The following is a 24,188-nucleotide window of genomic DNA, read 5'->3' as shown; positions in this document are numbered from 1 at the left end:
CAAAATCTTTCTATACATCCATTATAAATAAATTAATCATAAAACAAAACAGTATCTATGCATTCTCTTCATATTCTGAAACAGCTTCTTCAAAATGTCATTCAGATAGACTGCAATAGTCTTTTTTTTTTTTTTACTAGATTTGCACAAAACCCAACTAAGTCCCACTGAACATCTTGTGAAAAAGAAAACACAGGAAGTTCAAAATGTAGCTGTTTTTATCCCTGGCTCTGAAAATAGGAAGGGAGCTAGTATTCTGAGGACTAGCAGCCACTTTTTATATTTACAAAGTACATTAAAAATTATTCAGAGAATACTGACAAATAATACAAGGTAAAAGGTCCTTTAGTAATGTAAGGACTTGTTATATGAAAACAGGCCAAATATCACAGATACAGCATAGATCAGATCTTATGAATCTTATTTACTAGTATGCAATTTACTAATGAAGAATACTAAAACCAAAACAAACAGAAAACAAGCTTCCCCCCAAAAAAAAAATCAACACAAGATGTTACATCTACAAATTCATCTTACTGTAGAATCATTTGGCAAATTATATGTTAGACCCAAACAGGTATTTGAGATATTGCCTATTTCTTTATTCCAGGAACCATTCATATTCTTTGGTAATGTTGCTTGTCACAAAGCACTTGCCCCCAGGCAGCACACTCTCTTTTTCAAGTCAAAGAAGGCAGAACATGCAACTGTCTTCAGGCCAGCTGGCCATGCTGTCTGAGCTGAGCTCTCTAGTAGTTGGCTGGTATGTCCTCGTTCCAATGTATTTATGTCACAGTCTTGTAGAGTGCCACTGCTAAATTTGGAGCTACTTTTCAGCACAGGCTTCTCAGTATCTCAGAGGCATCAGTCTAAATAGACTAGTACAGGAAAATCTAAGTCAGTTGGGTTGTAGTGAACTATAGGAGCTTTTGGCTACCAAATGTGCAATGAAGCCTTACTTTTTGAAGGTGCTTCTGAATTGAGGAATTCTTGAACGTAAGGAAGTATTGTTTTCAAATGTACACAATTTCCCTCAGCAGTGGAGATTTAACATCTGACAGAATTATTTAAATTAATTATTTTTTGGCAGGAGGTTTATGAATAAAAAGATCCATCAGCTTTTTCTTCTTGAAGTTCCATGCAATACTGAAGTCAACCTTTTTTTTTTTTTTTTTTTTTTTTTTTTACAACAAAAAAGGAATAATCGGCATTCTAAGACTTGGATAATCCTTGAATTCTCGTAGGTAGGTGTAGTGTTTATCTTTTGCCCAGATTGTCATCTGAATGAAGCAAAGCAAGGTGAACAGACCCACTGGAAGGAAGAAAAAGAAAAAGATATGCTTCATAACTAGGGAAAGAACATGTTCTTGTCACTGACAATGCATCAGAGGGAAGTTCCAAAACTTTACTCACCTGGAACACACTGAGTCATGACAGTGAAACTGATCCATGTCCCCACCTGTTTTGGCCAAGGAAATTTAAAACATTTCTGATGACAGCATTTGCACTTATGTCTCTATTGATCAAAACCAACCTTGTCCTAGTATAGGTAAATAAAAAAGCCAAGGTCAGCCAGATCATTTTCTAATGTGAATAATCTTTAGCCAAAAAGGTGAACAGTGCCCTGTTATTACAAACAAAGCCTTTATGTTTGCTTCCATACTTAATATGACAATTTTAAGCATTACAGCTAGCTTCCTTTTTCTCTGCCTAATTTGTGTTTGTCACTTGTCCGTCAATGGTAGGCACAGTAATTTTCTACAGCCTGAGACTTAATGCTGTTCTCATTAACATCTGCTAATGACACAATCACACTTCATCTTCATGTAAGTCAAAACCTGACACAGTCTTTCTGCACAAAAGTGAATTTTACACTCAGTTTTACTGTTTCTAACAAGTTTTGAATTGAGTTGGGAGTTTGGCTCCTGATTAAGGAATATGAAGCAATAAACTGGTTGAAGCTTCTAAACCAGACAGCACCAACAAAAACGACCGTATAACTTAGGAAAACGGGGATGAAGACCTGGCAAGCATTGCTTCATACACACTACTTCTCCATTTTATCTACTACAGTATCCTCTATTTATCTGTGCACTATCTTCCTGTACATTGTGATATTTGTTCCTGGGCTCTCTTACATTTTAAATCCATTAGATGCCCCCATCCCCTCACTGCCACACACCCTCAATGTCGATCTTCCTGTTCCTGTCTGCAAAGTTTCCACTGCTTCAAAGTGCATTTATATCTTGTCTAGCAGCTACTCTGAAGCACAGGCCCAGGTCTGTTTGGCATGTCAGTACTGCCTCAAGGGTGGACAGGAAGAACAGATAAGTTCCTGTCTGCCGTGTGGTTTCTTGGGTTTTACAAGAGGAGGGAAAATGTATTGTGCTGAACTGTTTCAGAGTTTTCTTCCATGTTTTAACATGCCAAAAGAAATGAGAACTTATCCAGCAAAACTAAAATCTTAACAGCTCGTTTGAAAATACATACCTCGTAGGTATAGTTAGGGCAAGACACAAAGAAAAACAGCCATGTGAAAGGATTCTTTGTTGGATATGGGATCTTACGGGTTTTGGATCCTATAGATTAGAAAACAAATCACAAAATATTCATACTCCTAGATATATCATTTCCTATAAAGACAACCCAGATCTGCCAACTCCTGTGTCTCATCGCTGTCATAGGGACAAGCAAGATGTGGAAAAACAGGATGTCCTCTGGACCCACAAGAAGGAACGGGATAACTGTGAGAACTGTGAGGAAATTCTCTGGACATTAGCAAGACATCTACATAACCCTTCGATCGCAGTCGCACCTGTTGTGACTTAGGTATGTTTTAGATGTTAGAAGTTAAAGGTGTTCTCTGTTTGTCACAGAGCTGGATTTTAATAGTCACAGTTGATAGCTGTTAAGATGTTTGGCTCATGCACAAGGAGCTTTGGTCTGCACAGAGATCTTGTGCTCCTCTTCAAATAAAGTTAGGGAAATTACTTTCGCTTGCTCACCAACATGTTGCTTATACCAGCACTTCTGCACTACCTGTGTTTCCTTCTGCACCACCTGTGTAACTGATACCCTCCAGAACCAGTCATTTCATGAGGCAGCATAACTGTGGAAGTACTGAATGGCTGGACTAAAGCGAAAAATAATATTGTAATTTTTACCATCTCTCCGGAGGTCACTAAGTGCAACATGAATGGAAAAATTTCCAGCTTCACACAGCTGCAAGAAAAGGTATGACAGTTAAAATGTGCTTCTCTTCCACTTACTCTTCTTACCTTTGTTATTTCTCAGGGCATTTAAAAAAAGTTAAAGAAGCTATTGTAAACAAGATTTTAAAAAAGGGAGTCGATTGTAAATAACCAAGATTGCTTTCTGACAGGAGGATGGAATCTTTTTGTTCAAACATGAGACCATATTATGCTCTGTTACAGTATTTATGAGATTTGCCAATAAATGTGGACTTTCTGTTCAAAAGATCAAATTTACTTCTTATACAGTCCCCATGAGATCTAAAGGCAATAACTAAAGCGGATAAAAGTAAATCCAGGAAACACTTTATCTTTTAGCTATTTTCTGGTAAAAATACCAGAAAACTTGATTTGGACAGTTTTGATTTCTCAAAAGTTATCAAAATCCCAAGGAGGATATGGGTTGAGCTGTAAGTTTTCTTTTCTAGAGTATAGTTGATACGAATAATGTAATGTAATTGACCCAGCTTCCTCCACTGGCTTTAAATAATGCTTCCCCAATCAATTATGCAGAAAGTGTATTGAAACAAGCCATTTATATGATTACGGACAGTCTTCAGTGTCTGCAAAGCATAACCATTAAAGCAAATGACTGGTCGTCAGACCTCCTGAGTTTTATTGTCAGCTCTTGTACAGTTATGTAGTCTCTCTGTAAAATGGGAATAGGTTACTAACTCACAGAAATTTCGTACCAGGAAGCTGCTTTGAGAACCTCCAGTAACTGACCTTTAGTTTCTTAAAGCAAGTGAAACAGCTGGTGTCTTAAGTGAGATAAACATACATAGGAAAAATGGGTACATCTTTGTTGGCTACACTAATGTTATGTCTGCACGTACGGAAATGTTCCTAGGAACAGTGAGAATGAACAGACACTGTCTTAAGAATTTTGCTTCATAAGGAAAGCTGTAAAAAATGTTCCTGAAAATGCTTGTAAGGAGCAACACCTCCTCCCCTCACTTCCATTTGCTGCTAACAGTTGTATCAAAATGAATGCCTTCCCTTGGAAATAAGCAATGTGCTGTCTTAGTTGGCCAGTTCACTAAATTTTATGACCTGTTGTGATTCTTACACTCAATGAACAGTTCACAAAAACAAACTCATTGGCTTTTACACAGTGGCATAAACCAATAGTTCCAGGATTCTTTTAGACTGTGAGAGATCATTTTAGCAGATCAATATCCCAGTCTTAGAATGGATACTTAATCAAAATCTTCCCTTCTGTACAAGATCACATTAAAAACTGGCATGTATCTGTTCTGCATGCAGCTTTAGTAGTATGTCCCAAGTATTCTAGTTTTAAGTACCTGCTTATCCTACCCATTCTCCCACTTACACAACATAAAAAATAAACCAGCACATTTTAGCATTTTATAAAAGGAGCAACAGACCTACCAGAAACATGATCACAGCAAAATTAATCTGTTTTTTCCCATAAGCTACAAAACAAAATGTTTACATATGGTTAGCACTAATACACAGCCAATAAAGGACTTAAATCATGTTGAGGGCTTTTATGCTACTTACAAGGAGGAGTGTAAAGAGGATGATTGATGTAATAAGCAAGCCAAGCTGCAAATCCCCAGTAATACAAGCAGTTCTGAAAAACAGTTATTTTTACTTTGTTTCAGTACAATCCTCTGGGTCAGTATTCACTGCAAGGACCACTGATAACAATTAATTGGGCTGATCCTCCAAGTTGCTGATAATACAACAAAAAGTGACAACACTGGGTATGGTAAGGCAGGAGCAGACAACAGGAAATAACAGAAAGGAAGTAGTGCTCATAGAGTAAGATTTCCTTTCAGATATCTCAGAGCTGTTAAATTTATAAACAGTTTTAGAAACTACTATCCTACTGTTGGAAACAGGTTTCTCTTGTCTGACAAGCCATTCGGCCAAAGATGATGCGCCACACAGTCTGTATGTTAAAGACAGACTTGTTTTGCTAACCCCTGAGACTTCATAAAACCTGATTTAGGCACTGTGCTCTCTTTCTTGCTTATTTCTTTGTATTTATTTGTACAATTTTTATTTGTACAATTTATCGACGTTCTTTTTCTTCATCCATTGGTTTTCTTTACTTCATATGCCTTAACTCTTCCTCCTTTAAAACATCACACCTGACCTTTCCCTGTGTCCCTTTCACCATAATATTTTTATTTTGTCCCTTTTGGTGCTGTTCTTGGCTTTCTGTGTTCTAGCTTCCATTCTCTAAACTGATAATGAAGCTTGCACTGTACTGATTCATTCCTGACTAATTTCAAGAGTTTCATCCAAAAAAAAAAAAAAAAAGATTGTTTTTTCCATTTCTGCCTATTGTGTTTTTCTCCTTCAGTATCTTGGTGACAGGTTATCTTCTCCCTCCTTACATGTCTGCTGGGAAGCCCTTTCTTGGCCTATTCCTCTTTTTCCTCTATGGTCTCAACTCTATGTGCCGTTCTCTTACAGACAGACCTTAAGCATTCTTGACCACTCATACACCTGTCTCCCATCAGTTCAGATTTCTTCCTTTATCAAAGATAGTGCAATCATTGAACTGCCCAGAGATCTAAGACAAAATGAAGGAAGACCCTTTTGGGTATGCTGCAGTACAAACACGTAATAGTTCCTTGCTCTGGGATTAGATATTGCTAGGTAACTGATGAGACAGAGCAAATTATTAACTAATCATTATAGATCAGGTAGGACAAGAAGGGAAAAGAGATTAAGTATCTTCCCTGTGATTACCTCCCTTTTATCCAGGAAAAGCAGCAGAGCTGGAGGAACAACTCCAGTGAGGAACAATCTAGTCAGTGATAAATGACTAGATAGATCACAGAATCACAGAATCATCTAGGTTGGAAGAGACCTCAAGATCATCGAGTCCAACCTCTGACCTAACACTAACAGTCCCCACTAAACCATATCCCTAAGCTCTACATCTAAAATGAACCTAGTCACTGATAAACTACTGCTTCCTCCCTAACGTTGATTTCTTCTACCATCACCCACAATGTACTAACTGCTGTGCAAACCTAGGTAGAAATGGTTCGCTGTAGTCTTGGAATGGCACCTTATGAACAACCATCCTATAACTATACAAGTTGGTACAGGATGGGTCATACGGGAATGGATTTTAGTAAAGTTAAATAAACAAATAATTATGGCTCAGCTCCCAATAATACATGGTGTAATTAAACTGATTATTCATCCAAAGAACATGATTGACCACAACAGTTATAAGTTATACCTCAGTTATTAGAAAAGGAGCTTTAAGATGAGTGGAGTCTGCCACTGCTAAGATACTTAGCAGTAATACTACAAATGGCACGCTGTCACTAGAAGCCCTTACTGCTCATGCAAAAGCCTCCAGGGAGGTTCAGATAGAAGCAACAGAATGTATGCAGGCTTAATGAACTCAGTTGAAAGAAGGGAATTGTTTCTGTGAATCTTCATATTCCAGATAAATAACAAAGCTTTACAATATTATAAAGAGGTTTTGTGGATGATCAAGTTGAGATATTGCAGGAATAGTTTATTTATGAGATCTCTAAGTTTAAATATTTCTGGTTAGCATTTTTGTTTTCTCTACTCCAAGTTATCGTCATTCCTATGGTAAACAAAACTATTTCTTAAAGTTCTGCCTACATTTAGTCATATCCAGCATGTTCCTTTCTGTTTCATTATATTATCTTCTAGTTTAAATGATATTTCTTTAGCTCTAGTTGTTTGTTTTATTTTCTCCAGATGTGATCATAGAAAGCAATAATATCCTGTTTTGTTTTTTTACCCATGAAAATGCTGTGTAAGACCAGTCATATGACCAATCTTCGAGGAATTCCACTGGTAATCTCCCTATTAATAAAGGTATGAGAGATCCATTTCTGATACAACATCAATCTTTCCCTTAGTTAGTTCCCTTACCACCACACAGTTGTTGTTTTTTGTTTTTTTTTATTAATCCCTGTTTTACTCATACTGATCCATGTATCTGAGAACTAAGTATATTATGTTAATCTAGCATGAACTGCTTTTGGTGAACCCTTACTGCATTTTACTGCATCATTTATTCCCATTTCCATTTGGTGAACAAAGGATGAAAATCACAAATCTCATCAGTTCCTGTCTCAGGCCTCTGCATAGTAAAACTTAAGTATCTCTTGCTAACTGAAACATGCCGTTGTGCTTGGGAAATAAGCATCTATATTTGCTTTGTATGTGATCACACACTTAAATTAAGAAGCTTTGTCTACCATCTGTGTGTGAGAGAAAAAAGGGAAGAGGACGTGATACTTTTCTGACTGGCACAATTCTGGAGTAACACCATCAAAGTCAATGAAATTATAAAAGCAAATCAAACCCAAGCACTGCTAAGCAGGGAAAACTGAGAGCAACTTTACAGATGAAAGCAAGTACCACCAACCTGCAAAGGTAGAAAAGTGATCAGAATGACTGGTACAAGTGACAGTTTTAGCAATTACATTTTGTTTGGTCTGAAAGGAACTAAAAGTTGGCAAGGACCACAGTGAAAAATGAAGATTTATCACACTGTACGGATTCTTTTTCAAAGTAAAGTTGCCCATATAACTGTTGTTTAGCATGCATTAGCTACTATTGTGTGAAGAACAAGTCTTTAAGAGATCTGCTAGCCTTTTAACAATCCCTGCATTCTTCTGCTTCAGAAAACACTGACAGTAAGTTGCCAGGGAAGGTTCTTTCCAAGGGCCACTGCTCAACTACAGACCCTCATTCCATTTAGAAAGCATGAAGCCATCACCAGAACTACCAGAGCCACTGCAAAGCTGTAAGGAGTTAGCCACAAGGTAAAGCTTCAACTGCCTGCAATATTCACTGCCATAATGCAAATTCCAAGGGACTGTCTAAATGCAAAATGTTAACTACCCAAATGGTCATACTATATGCTATGTTTTTCTAGCTGTAGATGATCTCTTGTTTTCCTGAGTACAAAGAGCATTTTTGAATATCACTGTGTACTCTGTTGCTAACATTTTTAAATAACCACAGCCCATACAAAACCGTGCAGCTTTGCAGACAACTAGGAAATAAGGGATCTGCATTTTAATGGCTGCCCTATGCCACAGCAGCACCGATAAGGATAGGGGGTGCTCCTGGATGAGAAGAAAATATAGAATAAACAAGTTTACTTCGCACTGGAACAATGAAAGGTAAATTAACAGTTGCTTATCAGCAAAGACAGTATGAGGTGGGGAGAAGTGACTGTTACAAAAAGTTTCTTTTTTTTTTTTTAATTAAAAAAAAACAAAAACTCCCAACACTGCACCTATCTGTGCTACCTTAAAAGTTAACTTTAGTAAACCTTCACACTCAGGGAGGTAGCTGAGTGGAAAGGAAGGGAGGGCTGAAAGTCTAAAATTTTAAGAGAGCAATGAGAAAACTGTAATGTGAATAACTGTATGGCAACAAATGGGTTATACAATAGTGACATTAAGAAATCTTTTGAAAGAACTACAGATTCATGGGTAAGATTTGCTGCACATTACTACAAACGCCACGCCAAAAGATCTGTGCTGCAGAGGCAGAGAATAGGTTGGCTAGGTTGGATTTGTAGGGGGGCTATGGATAGATTCTGTCACAATTTACCTTCACAATATTCCTCAGTGGCATAGTCCCATGGGAGAACCGATGAACAAATATTGTTTCAATCAACCTTTTGATGTAGTGGAAAGAATGGCAGATACATGCCAAGCTAGAAACAGCAAGACAAAAGCATTTAAGAGTGCTTAAAAAAACAAATGTGGCAAGACATTTGGAGTAAGACTACAATGCTAACAAGTAATACAGCTCAAGCCTGCAAACGGACTTACTTAACTACTGGATGTGGGCTTGATGTAAACCTCTCATCCAGTCCATACACAAAAGGCATGCGGAAATAAAACAGAAAATAGATGAACAATGGACCTGTATATTCTATCAAAAATACCTGCAAAAAGAGAGAAAATAATTAGACAGCTGAATCAGATGATGGTTCTGCTTTGGTTTCTTTGTGATAAGTAATGCAGTGGGATAAACACCTCCACTGACCCAGAATGGCATTTAGAGATGCAGGGAGGGAATAGCAGGTTTGGGCTCAGGCTATAAAATCAGTAGACATGCACATAAATGTTCTGCAATGTATTTGCCTCAGTTGCATACAAACAGCCATTGCCAGTGCAGCTGACACAGTTTGGGTATGAAAAGCTAATCACAGCAGCCCAGAGATCATGATAACTGTGCATGCATGTTACATTTATGCAGCTCTCACCCTCCTCTTGCCCTTAAAAACTATTCATTTATTTTGGGTTAAAATTAAAGTTGTTGAAGAATTTATCTCGAAAGAAATGAGCTTTCTTGCTAATGAATGAATTTTATTTAAACTGGAAATACAGTTTGCAAGTGTTCACAGGTGACCCTATCTATATGAACAGTTAGTGCAGCAGATATTCTGGAAAACAATCAATTAATTCTATACTCAAATAATCTTTCACTGGGGACAGGGGAGAAGAGGAAACTGAAGAAGCTATTTTCTAACCTAACTTCATTTCAGGCAGGAGTGTATTTCTCATGAGGATCACTTTACATTGAGGTTAGCTTTGGACCAAGCATTAACGGTTGCATTTTTAAAGTGAGGACGGCAGATCAATACTTCATTTATGGAGAAAGAAGGGAAATTGATTGTAATTCTGTCAAAGAAAACAGAACACATCACTTTTTAAATGTGTCTAAAGTTATTTTAACTATGAGAAAAAGACGTTTGGACTTGACTGTCATTTTTATTTGATAAAACTGAAGCACTTCTTGGCTTACATTTGAATGAACTGGTCTGAAGGGCAGGGAAAGCAGAAGGTAAAGGACAGATTATGGAATTGAAGAAGTCCGGTGTTATTTTACTGTGATATTTTAGTGTATAATAATGCAGGTATGTCTTGGAGTCTACATTGTCATTAGAAGTTTTGCTTGTCTTACTGGTTTATGGCTTGTGTAATAGCTGACTTACTTATCAGCATAGCATTTAAAGTGATGATCTGAAGATTCAGTCTTGCAGATTTTTTTTTTATTATTTTTTTGCTTCCTGTGAATCCTTGCTATGTCATTAACACAAGATTTTTAGTAATGTTTCATAGCTAGGAGATGGTAAATGTGTGGTAAATTACTGGGTACCTTTTCCTTTGTGCTGTGCTGGTTCAGTGTAACTAGCGGAAAATATGTGCATCTTGGAGTTTCTGAAGAACTTTCTAGGGTTATTGGTCACCTCACTGTATAAACAGCACTCACTTGCTGAGTGAGTTGTGATGGGGCTTGCCTTTGAGCTAAGAGAGTGAATGTGAAGTCTTTGTAGATGGCTCCTAACACTGCAGAAATGATCATCTGTCATTAGCCTGGCGTTAGCATCCTGGGACACAGCCACATGCAGACAGCTAACTCATTTTACTTTCATGCATTTTCCTGCTGAAGTCAGTTCAGTTACTGACAGGTAAGTTGCTCACATGCCTCTTTGCAGACAAACTCTGAGTATAATCCTGATTTTGTCAGGAGAGTTACACAGGCCCTCTAAAGCAGATCCCCAAAGGCATTTAGATACCTAGTTCCTAGTGATTTTGCAGTAGACATCTAAATCCATTTGAGAACTTGCACCTTAGTTCAGTACAACCAAACTACCCTCTAGCAAGTTTCCCACTGCTGCTCTCCCAGGGAACTAGACATTCAGAATATTTTGTTGCTGCTTTCCCTGGTTAAATGAACTGAAGCGATGAGGATTCATTGCCTGCATCCACTGTCAGAGCAGACATCATGCAGAAATATTGTAGAGAGACAAAAAGTGATGTAAGGATTAATTATGGAGAAATAGCCATTAAAATGGCTCAGATTTGACACATAGCTCACCGTAGTCCATCCTATCTGTGGCCCTAAATCTTTAAAGTATAAGGTAGCAGTTGTGCCAACAGGGAGGTGCTGCAGGATTTCCTCATCCCTCAGGGACTTTCCTTCTGAGAAGGAAAGAGGTAATTACATCTCAGTGAAATTCAAGTCAATTTTGCCAGCATACTAGCTTTATATTGTGCTTTTATTCATCTGTGAGATTCTTTGACCTGACATGGGTTTACTGGAATCTAAATAAAAACAAAAAAGAATGCTTATCCTTAATTTTGATTTATCCCTACAATCACATGTAAGCCTCTATTCAGGATCTCTATAGTCAGGAGAATTTCTGATCCTATCTGCCTAGTCCAGTAGACTTGCTTTACCACCGCTACAGCAGAATTTGCTGATGGGGTCACTGTCTGTTAATACAATTCCCTGACCTCAAAGTCAGCTGCACCTCCATCTTTCTCTTCCCCACTTTTCACTGCTCATCACCAGACACAAGGAAGCTGTAATAAGCTAGGACTGCAAGGCCCTCCTACAGAGGTCTTCATTGCCTCCTTTTTTTCCAAAGCTAGGAGGTGATTCCACAGGAACTGAGCTGGTGATCCAGTTTTTAATGCCTGGATTTCAGGGTATCCCCATAAGGCCAGCATTTTCTCACGGTAAGTCTCACAACAGAGACTTATGGAGGAATCTAACAATGTAGATCTTTGAAGAAGGAAACAAAGTACTCATACGCCTGTTCTTCACGGACAGATTCTACACAATGAATTAATCTTCCCCAGCATAATTCTAAGGGAATATATAAATCAAATTTTGCTTACTAGAAGCAAAAGAACAAAGCGCTACATTTTATACTGAATGCTAAGATGAATTAGCGCAGTTTGGCAATTGGACTTTCTTTTGTGCATCCAGGCCACGTACTAACAGGCTTCTAACAACAGTGATGCCTGCAACTATGTTAATCAAATCAGTCAGCTGGCATCAGCTTTGTCAGCAAATCCTACATCCGCAGCAATGTGTTTTACATTAGCTTACCTCAAAGGAATCGTAATTCCTGCCTGAGAGCAGAGGATTATGTGAACTGATAGCTGTAACTCAGTTCTTTTTAGTACTCCCAGCTGAGCATCACTATGGGAATCATTTCACTGCAGCTAAGGGAAGTTAAGAGTCTAGATTCTGTGCTGCCTGTCTTTAAAGCAAAGGTGCTCAGTAGTTAGAAAGTGCATTGGAACAATGTGCAGACTCCTGAGTTAATTACCAAGCGCCAAACAGATGGATGGAACTCTTTTCAATACTTTCAAATAATTTAATTTGTTCTCGATTCAATTCAGTCTTCATGGTGCTAAGTAGCATAGCTGGAAACAAATTTTTAAGAGCTAATACCCATGCAAAGTACACCTGTTATGCAAGGCCCCTGCTCAGAGCTTTATTACTCTAGTTCTCATAGGTACTTACTTGGATCAAGTTTTATTGACTGTCTTGCTGGATACCACCGAGGATCTGTAAGACCATACAGAATTTTGTGATATGCAGTATTTGTTTTAGATTACCCACTGTTAAAATAAATGCAACATAACAGAGTATGATTTTTTGAATATTTTTAGGAATATTCATTTAACATGAATACCTGTGAGAAATTATGCAGCAGGAAAAATACAAAGGTGTATCAGGATAGTATAAAAATAGTATTGAAATCTCACGGTGATCACATTCATGTGCAAGTTACTTAGCATTATGTGTGTGTGCATCATATGCTTCAAGTTCATAATTTTCTTTTATTTATATTCTGTATATTCTGATGTGATACAAACTCTTGCAAAAGTTATACTCACATAATTTATGGAACATCAATCTTATCTCCCTAATTGTAGCATTTGGTTCCACCTAGACAAAAAATAATTAATATATATATAGATATATATGTAAGATATGCACATTTTGAAAGACAGCTATTAGGTGTAAGGCTATTCATGTAGAAGTGTGACTCAAACAACAAACAATATAACTTTCTTATATATAGCTAGGATTGGTATGGATGATTCCAAGTATTTCTTACAGGAAAATGGGAGGACCTAATTTGTGGCATCTGTTTCAGAGGCAGTTACAGTGGCAATGATTAAGGGTTACTACAGCAGCATTGACAGTTTGATGGCTTATGAGTGAGTAAGGTACAACTGACACCATATAGAGAAGTGAGTGAAGTTGTGCTATTTGCCCAAGAGCTCCTTTGTGAAAAGGGCTGAAGTGCTCTGTAATGAGTACGAAGTACACATAGCTGTTGCCTCTCCAGTGGCCAAAAAAGGGCTATTGAAATACTTTTCACAAACACTACATTTACTTTAAAAAACATTAGTAATTTTAAAATAGTCACCTAGCATTTTGAACAGATTTTTGTTTTACCTTATCCAGGAAGCATAGCTGTTCCTTTGTCTTCCAGTCAAGGATTTCCACCTGATAGGATACAAAATTATGATTATTATTGCCTACATAATCTCTAAACTCTTGGTTGATTCACAATTTTGCAGTCATTATTCAGAATGAGACACCTTTTTCCTCTGACCTATGGACTGTGTTAAAAACAGCTCTGATATGTTCAAGAGAGAGCTTTAATCATTGATGGGTTCTCAAAGCACTCAACTTGTGAAAAAATAGCACTCTTGCCAAATAAATTGTCTTCCTTGATAAATTCAGAAGTAGAAGCAGCTAATTGACTGATCAAAATGCGCATTCTGGGGTGTTTTGTTTTGCTAGGATAAAAGGAACAAATAAGGGACAGACAAGTTTCATGGTAATCACTAAGGAAAAGTTTATCTTCAGAACTGTTCTGATTTATAAAACTAGAAAGGCAATTTGAGAAAAAAAAAAAGTAAATGTGTATATACATGCATGTAAGCAAGTATTTTGAGTACATACAGCATAAAGATTACTATACAATGTTCCCAGAATGTGTGTTAATTATAAAGAGAGTGAAAAACATCAGAACACATAATGAACAAATGCAGCTAAAGATGTGGACTTCATAAATCCTTGAGAGGTTTTTATAGAAATATTCAATGTTACTCTTGCTGCTCAGATCACCCATATTAGAAACTATGTATTAGCATTTTATTTTCCAAGTGGTGGTTTAATTGCAGCTCTGAATAGGACAAAGTGGGTTATTTTCATGATCAAATGACATTTTGGCAAAAGGTTTTGATTTTAATTAACAGCCAAGCAGCAAAGTCCCCAGATGTTTCAAAGCCCAGTCGCAGCAGACTAGCAAAACTTACCATATAGTTCTTGTGTTTTAAATTGTTCTCATCAAACACTTTGTAATGGAACATTAAGGTACAGCTAAGACTGAAAGTTGAAAGTTTATCTGTCACAGTCACAAATGACTGGGACTATCATTACTCTTTTTTTTTTTTTTAATAAATGTCTAATGTTAATTATGATTGGTATTAACTGACCAAGGGGATAGATTAACAGTAGACTTTAAATATGATTCCCTACTAAAAATAGGAGTCACAGTCCAGTATCTTTCTAATAGGATATTTTTGAAGAGATGACTTGGTTAGAGTATCTTATTTCCTTCTTTTACTTGTCCCAAACTATTCTTTATCTGTTGGCGTAGCAATGAAGCACTTCAGCTCCAGCCAGAAGTATCCTATCAGATCCCTACAAGGGACACTAATGCAGTAGTATTTTCTACCTGTGCACTGTAAGCTGTCAAGGGGCATCAAGGGAGGTAAGCACTTTTCCTCCTTCGCAATGCATAATGCATGTGTGCCAGATTATTGTTATTACATATTTCTACCTATCTCCTTTTGAAATAATATAAAGTACAAGTTTTACTGTCTGTCTGAGAGATCACTGTGGGAAAGCAAATGAAGTGGATTCCTTTTCTCTGGGATGCTGAACTACAGCATTCTGACTCTTGCAGCCCACAGAATGTGTACTGTGGGGACGGGAAATATTTATTTTGTCATTTCTGATGCTGAGTTGTTACAGGGGTTATTGAAACCTTTGGTGTATTTCAAAGCTCTTGTATCCAAGAACAACGCTGGGCAGCCCTATAGCCTGCAGCAGCAACCAGTTTAGAAGCCTCCTTCCCATTCCATACCCACCCCCAGCATATATATATTGGATCAGAATCCACCCACTCCACCCCGCCCTGGAAGTTTTAATCTTATGGTCTTTAGTGTCTGCATTAAAAAATCCTCTCCATGCCAATTACAGAGTAATTTGGGTATCTGTTCTGCCACCTATCCTCTTTTAATTGGGTTAGTCTTGTTATGCACAAGGCCAGACAGAAAATTACAGAACATTTGCTTTTGCTCTGTGGTTTTCTTGGGAGTAGCTGTATTAAAACGTAGGTATTTATGTGAACCACTGGAATCAGTGTGGAAAACAATCAAATCATCCACCATCTTCTGTATTGCTGTTTGGTTCTGTTCCAGCATGTCGCTTTCAAGTGCCAAACTGGCATACCTTCCTGTACTAGCCCTTTTCTTCAAAAACCTACAAAGATGATGGATTCAGACTTTTGAAGGTGCACGACAGTGGTGAGTGGCAAGGTCACCAGCTGCAATATGGGAAATTCCCATCAAATACGAGGAAATGACAAACATTGGAAGAGACTGCTTAGAGGGGATGTGGAATCTCCATCCTTGGAGGTATTTAAACCTGGACTGGACAAGCTCATGTGCAGTCTGATGTAGCTGCATCTGCTTTGAGCAGTAGGTACGAGACTTTCAGAAGTCCCTTGCAACCTAAATTATTCAACGATTCTGTATTTTTGAACACTCATTCCTGAACTTCAAACATTTTAGTTACTATAAGTTACATTCAAGATCTAAGCAAACATAGCACATGCTGCTTTCCCTTTTCAGAAAGAGGCACACAAGAACACTGCTGTAGATTCCATTCCAGCTCACAGAAATTTGTGCAATGACAGAGTGAAAGCAAGGTGATTGTTTCCTCTAATTATCATGCCTCTGATCTGTGACAGAACGTCCCCAGCGTGGTTAGCAGTTCCCTGCATAAGAGCCAGGAAAGACTGATCCAAGCTAAGAAATGTTATCTTTTCTGAACATAACGGCCAATCGCATGAACCCACATAGCACTGAACAAAGTGTTTCCAGTCCTCAGGCACAGCACCAAGTCAGTTAATGTATTGGTTGGCAACAGTCTTTAGATACCCAGCAATCTGTTCTTGGAACACTTACTGATGGGTATCATCCCTTTGAAACATAAATTGTTTGGCTCAGAGCATTTTAATTTCTGAGTGTTTCCAAAGCATTTAGCACAATAGGACACTGACAGTCAGTTTGCACTAGTGCAGTATGACTTGCAGTCCACTTATTTGGTGATTTTTTGATAGGCATTTTAAATTACAGCTTCTCAAAAACATCTTTGAATAGAATGTAAGCAATAGGCAGATTTGTGCACGATAGCTCAAAGTTAAAACTCTTCTAGAAGTAACTGCAAATACATACCTTCAATGTTTAGGAGACAAACTTGTTCTCATGCATAACGAGCAAAGACTGATAACGTCTTTAAAGACAGAAAATTTCTTAATTATTGTTTAGAACAGGTCAGGAGCAAAGAATAATCAATTTATGATAAATGCAGGAAAATTAATTGCAACAGTTAAACATCTATTCAGAAGGGTGGAAAATTTATTCACAGGGGAAAAATGGTTGAGCAAAGTGTTTAATTTTTTTAGATAGGGTGCCTTTAATAGGATTAGAAAAATACAGTAGATCAAATCCACCCAGTTTAAGGCTGTTTCAGATGCTCTAGCATCGACAGATCTTCAAAAATGATGTGATAACTGTAATGGAAATACAGACACATCGTGTCTGTGCATCTTGGAAGATCTTGGAAGTTTTATTTGCAGCCATTTGTACTCAGCAGATTCAGTAAACTCTAGCTTAGTGAGATTTTTTGAACACTGACATAAGCATATATTGTATCGATTTCTTTTTAAATTACTCAGAGAAGAAAAAAAAAAAAAAAAAAAAAAAAAAAGCTTATTTTACAGTCTTGGAACCAACCAGCCCAAGAAAGAGCAATGCAGAATGAATTAATTCTCCCTGAGCTACTGGACTGCTTATGTAAGTCAGGTTCCTGTAATTTAACCATTAGAAAAATCAGTAGTTGCTATAGTTCTAATTACATCTTTCTAAACATTTAAGTTTTCCAACTGAATTAGTAATTTTCTCTATTCCCTTAGACTTTTCTTGAATACTCTGTTGTTCCTGAAAGAAGCAAGCATGTCTTAGTGTGGTCTCCCACTAGAGCATATCAGGAATAATGTTCTAGTATCAATAAAGTTAAGCCAAAGGGAAATTGCTGTAACTGTAGTTACACTGAAAAACTGTGTTTGTGCTGCTGCTACAACTGACTTTCAGTCTGAAACTTGCCTTGCATTGGAGTGTACAAACCATTGCAGAGGCTGAGTCTAAGGATCCATCCAGAACGGTACCTTTCTTACTGACAGAGCCAACAGCAGGTGACTCACAGGAACAAAACGGGGCAAGAATGTAGTGAATGGGGGGAGGAGAGAAGACATACAGATTGAGATTTTCCTGCAGCAGAAGTGGTGCCTTTGTGTTTATTAGTTGTTTTTTTTTTTTTTTTTTGTGGATTTTTCTTCAATTACTTCTTCCACATGCCTTTTAAACCTGTGTAAATTTTTAGCACGCACAGTGTCTTGAGGTGAGGAGTCCCACAACTACATGCTGTGTGAGAAAGTTTCTGAGCAGAACCAAGGCAAATGTTTAACCACAAAACCAAATTTCATCATCTTACCTGTGGAGGGCTATGCTTTTTTTTTCTGTACTTAGTTCAGCTATGTAAAACCTTACCTCTCTGAAGTGAATAGCTCACATTTCATGAGACTAGAATCTTATTACATGATTTCACCAAGTATTAAAAAAGGAGATAGTGATACCCATACTCACAAAGTTTCATACAATTAAATTTCACTTTTGTAAAATTCAGATGTCTAACATTTAGAGGTTCACAAGACATACACCAGGTGTTTACTCATCAGCCTCTTAAGTTCTGCTCCTGTGTATGCCTGAGAACCATCATCTGGACTATACTGAAACTCAGTGTATTTTTATTTCTTCCACCTGTTAGAGGTTTGTGCGTTAGAGGTTATCACAGTGAATTCTGGCTCCTGAAAGCCTATGAAAGCTTTCCAGCTTTTGCTAGCATGACATCTTCCATGAGGATACACAGGATGGGAAAGTAGCACCAGTTAATTCTGACTCAGTGGGTATTTACTTACATTGGCTAGCACAGCTGCCAATTTCCCAGTCATGCTGAAGACTCCCATCATTCACCAAGTATCACTGTCACTATTAAGCAGATTGGAGTGCTTCCATCTGTGAATCTAAGCCAGCTTTGACGCAATCCTAAGAAGACATCCACGTTTTTCAGTGGCACCTCATAGCCTTTTCAATGTACAAAGGAGACTATTCATAGCTCAGGGCTCTAGTTTAAAGTGATTCTTTTCTGCAATGAGAATATTCAGGTAGGAGAGGTTTATAAATGCTCTGTGCAAATCAGCACTGTGATTTGCGGTGTTGGACTTCAGTACCTACAGGTCCATTACTACTCTTCATGGATCATTTGGTGTATGGATGTCAAAATGTACATCTAGGGTGTGCTTTCAACATGGAATTGAAGAGACTGAAGAGAGATTTTTTCCTTTCAATTATTTATTTATTTTTGCCTAGGGGTATGAAGGTTGGGTCTGCTGTCTTTTAACAAGGCAAGAAGACCAGAAGCTGTGGGAAGCCTGTAGCCCTTATACTGATGGATCAACTCACAGTAGCTGTATTTACTTTTTAAAATATACTCTTAAGAAGTCCATTATTTTCTCTAAAACAAGTCTTTTGATTTCAAATGTAGCCTTCAAATCCTAAGTGGCTCCAGGTACTCCCTGCCAAGTAATGTTTTATTGTCACATTTCCCTGTACAAAAAAGAGAGTTTCTCTCTTGAGCTCCACAGAGAAAAAGGACAAATTGCCTGTCTTTTAAGTGAAGCGGCACAAATGACTGTACAAAGTGTTGTTAAGTGTATGGAGAGGCGATGAGGGAAGAGAAAGGGAGAATGTTTTTCCCCATCTTCTCAGCTCTGTGATAATTTTATGTGTTACTTGTGAAAACAGAACAGACATTTTCAAATCGCTGGGCAGTTTTTGGCAGTCTCCCTTTAAATGACCCTTCAAACATCTCATATATGGCCTTGTCTTGCTCAGGCTGCTCTTGGAGGATACAGAATCTTAAAATCCTCTGCAGTCCTGCTTTTGGCACTTGTTCTCAGTGTTTCTACTTGATGAGGCTTTAGACAGCATAGCTCTGAGTGGGAGAAACCTTTGTAACAGGAGCTGTGACATCTCAGCAATGCCAGTGAGGCAGCAGCCATCCCCCCTTGCATTCAGAAGGTTTTCATCACAGTCAGAAGGGGGAGAAACTTTAAATGCCAGCAAGCAGGGGGGCACTACATTATAGCTTTTAGACTGTACTGCATATGTCAGCTCAATCTATCCTCAGGGAACAGAGTCCAAAATATTTTGGGTTAGCAAAGCTTACAAAAGGCACTCCTCATCCAAACCAGTTAAGGAAGCAAAATTACAACTGAAGCTCTTATGGTGCTAATTTTGTACAATGTGAGTGTATTTGCTCAAGCATATTTCCTCTAGGAAGACACAGGGACATACTGTTTTCTTTATATGAAATGCTTTTGAAGACTTAAACCTATCAAGTAGAAAAAAGGGTAGAATTCATTAGCCTAACTTCAGAGCTCTGCACTACAGACATTTACCTCTGAGCATGTCATATAAACACCCTTTGTAGGGAAAGGAGAAAAGCTGGCACTTTTAGGATAAGCTTCATCATCAGCTTTGAAACACATCTAAACTAGGTCAGAAGAGTTGTTTTCTAATACACTTAGAGAAATGAGCGCTCCTAGAGACTATCAGTTATCTCGATACCAGTCTCTAGCACAGACCTCTAAATTCTGGGAGGTGAATCTCATATTATCAGGTGCAGTACTTTCAGGTATGCACATGTCTTTAAACAGTAGCTGTTCTTGCCAGGCTTCTCCTGAGCTATTAGTGATAAAACAGCTGCAAGGTGAAATTAGAAACATGCCGGTGCCCAAAGTAAATAAAACCCATTCTAGCCTTATTGCAGAACAAGAAATGTACAGAGTCACCTAGACACGGGTCTAGGAGTTCAGGGACCTGACGACATGTTAGGTAGGGGAAAATCACTCAGCCGCTCTGGATTTTTGGGTATTGATCCATTAGGTCCAGCACACTTTGGCTTCATCAGTTAGGCTCATAATTGTTGGTACTTAAGTTTGAACACAACCTATTTAAAATAAGTAGTTAAAGGTGATTCCAAAGCTGCACCTGCCTTTACTGGCTACTTAGAAGTCACTCTAATACAATGTTGCCTGTTTTTGAAGTATTTCTGTCCTTAGCATAAATGAGGAAGACTCTCGTTCAAGGAAAAGAATTAACAGCCGGTGTCTGAGCACTCACAGTCAGACTGGTGTTCTCGCCCATCTTTTTGTTGGTCCATTCACATTTTATTCATGGTTAGGGGAGAGGACCTTCCTACATACTCAGTATGAAATTGATTGCAGAATCACAGAATCAGTCAGGTTGGAAAAGACTTATAAGACCACCTAGTCCAACCTTTAACCTTGTACTGACAAGTCCACCACTAAACAATGCTACTAAGTTCTGTATCTACACATTTCTCTGGACATGCTCCAGCCTGACATCCTTCTTGTAGTGAGGGGTCCAAAACTGAACACAATATTCAAGGTGCAGTTAGGTACTAGGCATGATAAAATGCGCAAAAAAAAAAAAAAATCAACAAAAGAGAAAGAAGCATTCGACCAATAAACCTCCACTAACTTGTAATAGTCATATTAGAAAAAAAATTAGACAGCAACAGTTTGGTGTTTGCAAAGTGCTTTGTGATTCTTACAAAGAGGTACCACAGAAAAGCAATAAAGGGTAAATGGCTCTGACATGTACAGACAAAAGCACAGAACTGCAGACTAACCCAAAGCAGGGAACATTAATGTTTGTAATATCAATAGAGAATTTTTTTCCCTTTAGGAAGTCTTGGGAATGGTGGGACATTTACTCTCTCTCCTTTCCTAACTTTCCTAACTGAGCTGTCTTGAATTTATAACAGAAAGCAAGTCAGCAGGGAGAACAGTGCTGAAAGCGATATGCAGCAGCACTGCTTAGTACTACCTAAGCTGTCTTTGTCCACATCCCACACCCTGAGTCTGCTCAGACACACACTGGCTGTGCCTGGGCAAATCTGTTTCCACACATTATCTGCTGTACAGAGAAAAGGACTAAGACATATGAGGCTGACTTGTAAATAAATTCATGAGACATTCTGAATTTGAATTAGTGTTGCTTAGACACAGGATATCAATTAAAGATACAAAAGATCTGGATCTGCTGCTATTGTTCTGCCTCGTGAGGTAGAGCACACATCATTCCACTTTTTCATGTTTCTCCATCTGTACAATTAGGTAGTAATTATGTCCATGCTTTTGAGGTCTCCTAGTAGTGAGTGCTATAAAGAAGTTCAGTACAACTGGAGCAGAAGAGCAAACCTGCCAACCTGACAATGACTGGAGATGTTTAGAGGGGTATTACACATGTGCCTGATCCTGCGTTTGGATATCACAGGACCTAGGGACAGCGATAGAAATGCAGGAGGCAGTGAAAAGCATGGTTGTTTTTCCTAAAAAATAAATAGATAACCAGGGAAGTGAGTATTGCAGGGGAAAAGGCACTGCAGGTGCCTACCACACACCCACAAGGGCTAGAGGCAGCTTAATTTGCGGAAGCATTAGTGACATCCAGAAAGCTTTCAGAGCTTTGAAAAGCAACATCTGAACTTTTAGGTCAGGGTAAGTAACTACAAAAGCAGTTTGATTTTTTTTAGACTCTGTTAACGTTGTAGTAACAGCTCTTTTGTATTTTGCACGGGAGGGGGGGGAAAAACGCATTCAACGTTAGGTGAGTCTTGTGCTGGGGACAATGAACCGTAAACCTGCGGGACCGTTTCGGATTGCCACCGGTAGGCTCGCACCAACCTCTCTGGGTAACTCTTTAAGGAACGTTGCGTTAGCCAACACGATGCCAGCGGAGTTGGTGCGGCTGTTTATGTAAGCGGCTCCCCGCCCGCCCAGGTGCATGTCACTCCGCACTGGCAGCGTGCACGGGGAGCCGGGGGCCCCAGCCCCTCGAGGCTGCGCTCCTCTGAGCCCCACGGGGCCGGGCTCGGTCGTGCCCCAAGCCGGGCCACCGGGTGCCCAGAACATTCCTCGTCCGGCCGAGCCGAGCCGCGCCGCAGCCCGCAAGGAGCCCGCAGCCCCGGGGCACCGCTCCGGGACCCCCGTCCCGCCCCGCCCCGCCCGGGCCGCCCCTCGCCCCGCTGCCCCCCGGCCGCCCGCACCCACCTCGAAGAAGCCGGCCCTGCCGCCCATCCTGCGGCCGCCGCCTCCCGCCGCCGCGGCCCCCTCCCGGCCCCGCACCGCCCCGATCAGCCGGCGCCCGGCCCCCGCGGCGGGGCTCCGGCACCGCCCAGCCCCCCCGGCCCCCCTCCCGGTTCCCCCCGCCCCGCCCCGCCCCGGCCCGGGCGAGCCGCGGGGCCGCGGGCGGCAGCAGCAGCGCGGGGAGCCGGCAGCAAGGCGCCCTGCAGCGTGCAGAGACGGGGAAAGGCAGGGCCAGAGCCACGGCTCGGCGGCGTCTGACTCGAAAAGGGGGTATTTCCCTGGAGAGGCACAGGGGAGCTGCAGGAGATCAGCCGTGTCTCACGGTGCGTGCTGGTCAGAGGTAGAGAAATGAGATGACCACCAAAACCCACAACTGATCGAGAGCCAGAAAACACCCTCCTGGTTTTTTTCTGCCAGCGTACCTCGCGTTTCTGTGTGGTTTGACCTGGGCTGGGTCCCTTCCGTGACGTGCTCCCATCACTGTCAGAATTAAGCGCATAGCATAAAGCAGTACAGAGGCTGGTATTATTTTTTCCTCCAGCTACTATTTATTCCATTGTCCATTTGTGAGAGCTAAAGGGATTAAACATTAACGGATTCTACCTGCTATACAGAAACGTTGCTTTTTCACGGCTCTAAGTTTCCATTACACAGAAAGGTTTATACCATGCGCTCTTTGGAAGCCCTTTGCTAACCCCAAATTTTATCTGCTCCCATAGGACTATAACCATCAAAGCTTCTTAAACAAAATATTGGAGAATAAATTTCAGATGCACAAAGCAGGAGGCCCCCACCAGCACGCCTGAGACCAGAAACACCCAGTGAGGCAGAATTCACTACCGGTGTGAAGACAGGCTGGAGGTGCCTGCTGCTTTCCAAGGCAGTTATGTGTTTGGATGGTTAGTGCTGGGAGCTGGTTAGACCTTCTGGATGTTTATGTTAAAGGAAAACAGAATTACTGCCTGTCCAAAGAAGCAGGCGTCCCTTCGGTATATTTGTCTTCCAAATGGCCTGCGTTCATATACTGAGGAAAACTCTCCGAAATGTGAAAGTAATCAAGGTAAATACAGAAAAGCAACCAGAACACAAACACAAAAGCCATTTAAGCCAACCTTCCGTCAGAAAGCTCTCAGGCAGTTCTTCAGACCAACAGGTCGTGCAAACGGTGCCCCGGCTGGCTGCGGCACAGCGCCCGGAGCAGGCACCCTGTAACGGGCCCTTCAGCTCCAGTGCTGGCCACAGCGCAACCCGCAGCCTCCTGCTCCCCGGAGCCCCCCTGACAGAGCCCCCTTCTGAACCTGCAGTGCAGGACTTCAGCGCTGGGTCCATCATCCCAGAAGAAACCCAGTGACTCCACGGCGCAGCCCACGCGGCTGCCGGGAAGGGGCCGCGCTCGGGGACCGCCCGCGGCCGCCCCCCCGCAGCACTGGGGCCAGCCCGGGCCGGGCCGGGGCCTCCCGGGGCCTCCGCTCCCCCGTGGGCCCGCGGGAGGCCGCGTCCCGCCCGGCGCCCAGGGGGCGCTGCCCGCTGAGGGC

The 24,188-nt window shown here is 40.2% G+C and overlaps 2 protein-coding genes across 8 annotated transcripts in view; both read right to left on the bottom strand.

The window, feature by feature from the left end:
• Nucleotides 1-22,497, bottom strand: part of ABCD3 (ATP binding cassette subfamily D member 3) — a 210,119-nt gene extending 187,622 nt beyond the window's left edge. The window contains exon 1 of the mRNA XM_072041841.1: nt 22,492-22,497. The gene's annotated coding sequence lies outside the window, so the exon portion shown is untranslated. The remainder of the gene's footprint in view (nt 1-22,491) is intronic.
• On the bottom strand, nt 405-24,124 carry TECR (trans-2,3-enoyl-CoA reductase). Of its 7 annotated transcripts, none has more exons than XM_013106553.5 (13): nt 23,952-24,124; nt 13,518-13,568; nt 12,950-13,001; nt 12,573-12,617; nt 11,133-11,236; nt 9,077-9,192; nt 8,853-8,958; nt 4,776-4,848; nt 4,644-4,687; nt 3,165-3,222; nt 2,491-2,579; nt 1,414-1,459; nt 405-1,312 (listed from the first exon to the last, which is right to left on the bottom strand). In XM_013106553.5, the coding sequence occupies exons 3-13, from the start codon at nt 12,963-12,965 to the stop codon at nt 1,185-1,187; spliced, it is 825 nt and encodes a 274-aa protein (XP_012962007.1). In that variant the 5' UTR covers nt 12,966-13,001; nt 13,518-13,568; nt 23,952-24,124; the 3' UTR covers nt 405-1,184. The 7 variants fall into 7 exon arrangements, 6 of the variants coding, with proteins under 6 accessions (XP_012962007.1, XP_012962006.1, XP_038038767.1 ...); XM_013106552.5 differs by lacking the exon at nt 23,952-24,124 and adding an exon at nt 23,766-23,945; XM_038182839.2 differs by lacking the exon at nt 23,952-24,124 and adding an exon at nt 22,618-22,741 and having other exon boundaries at nt 11,133-11,233.
• Between the last annotated feature and the right edge of the window lie 64 nt (nt 24,125-24,188).

Source organism: Anas platyrhynchos, chromosome 8, assembly GCF_047663525.1.
Source record: "Anas platyrhynchos isolate ZD024472 breed Pekin duck chromosome 8, IASCAAS_PekinDuck_T2T, whole genome shotgun sequence".
In the NCBI taxonomy this organism is placed as follows: Eukaryota; Metazoa; Chordata; class Aves; order Anseriformes; family Anatidae; genus Anas; species Anas platyrhynchos.
This window is presented reverse-complemented; position numbering and strand designations above follow the sequence as displayed.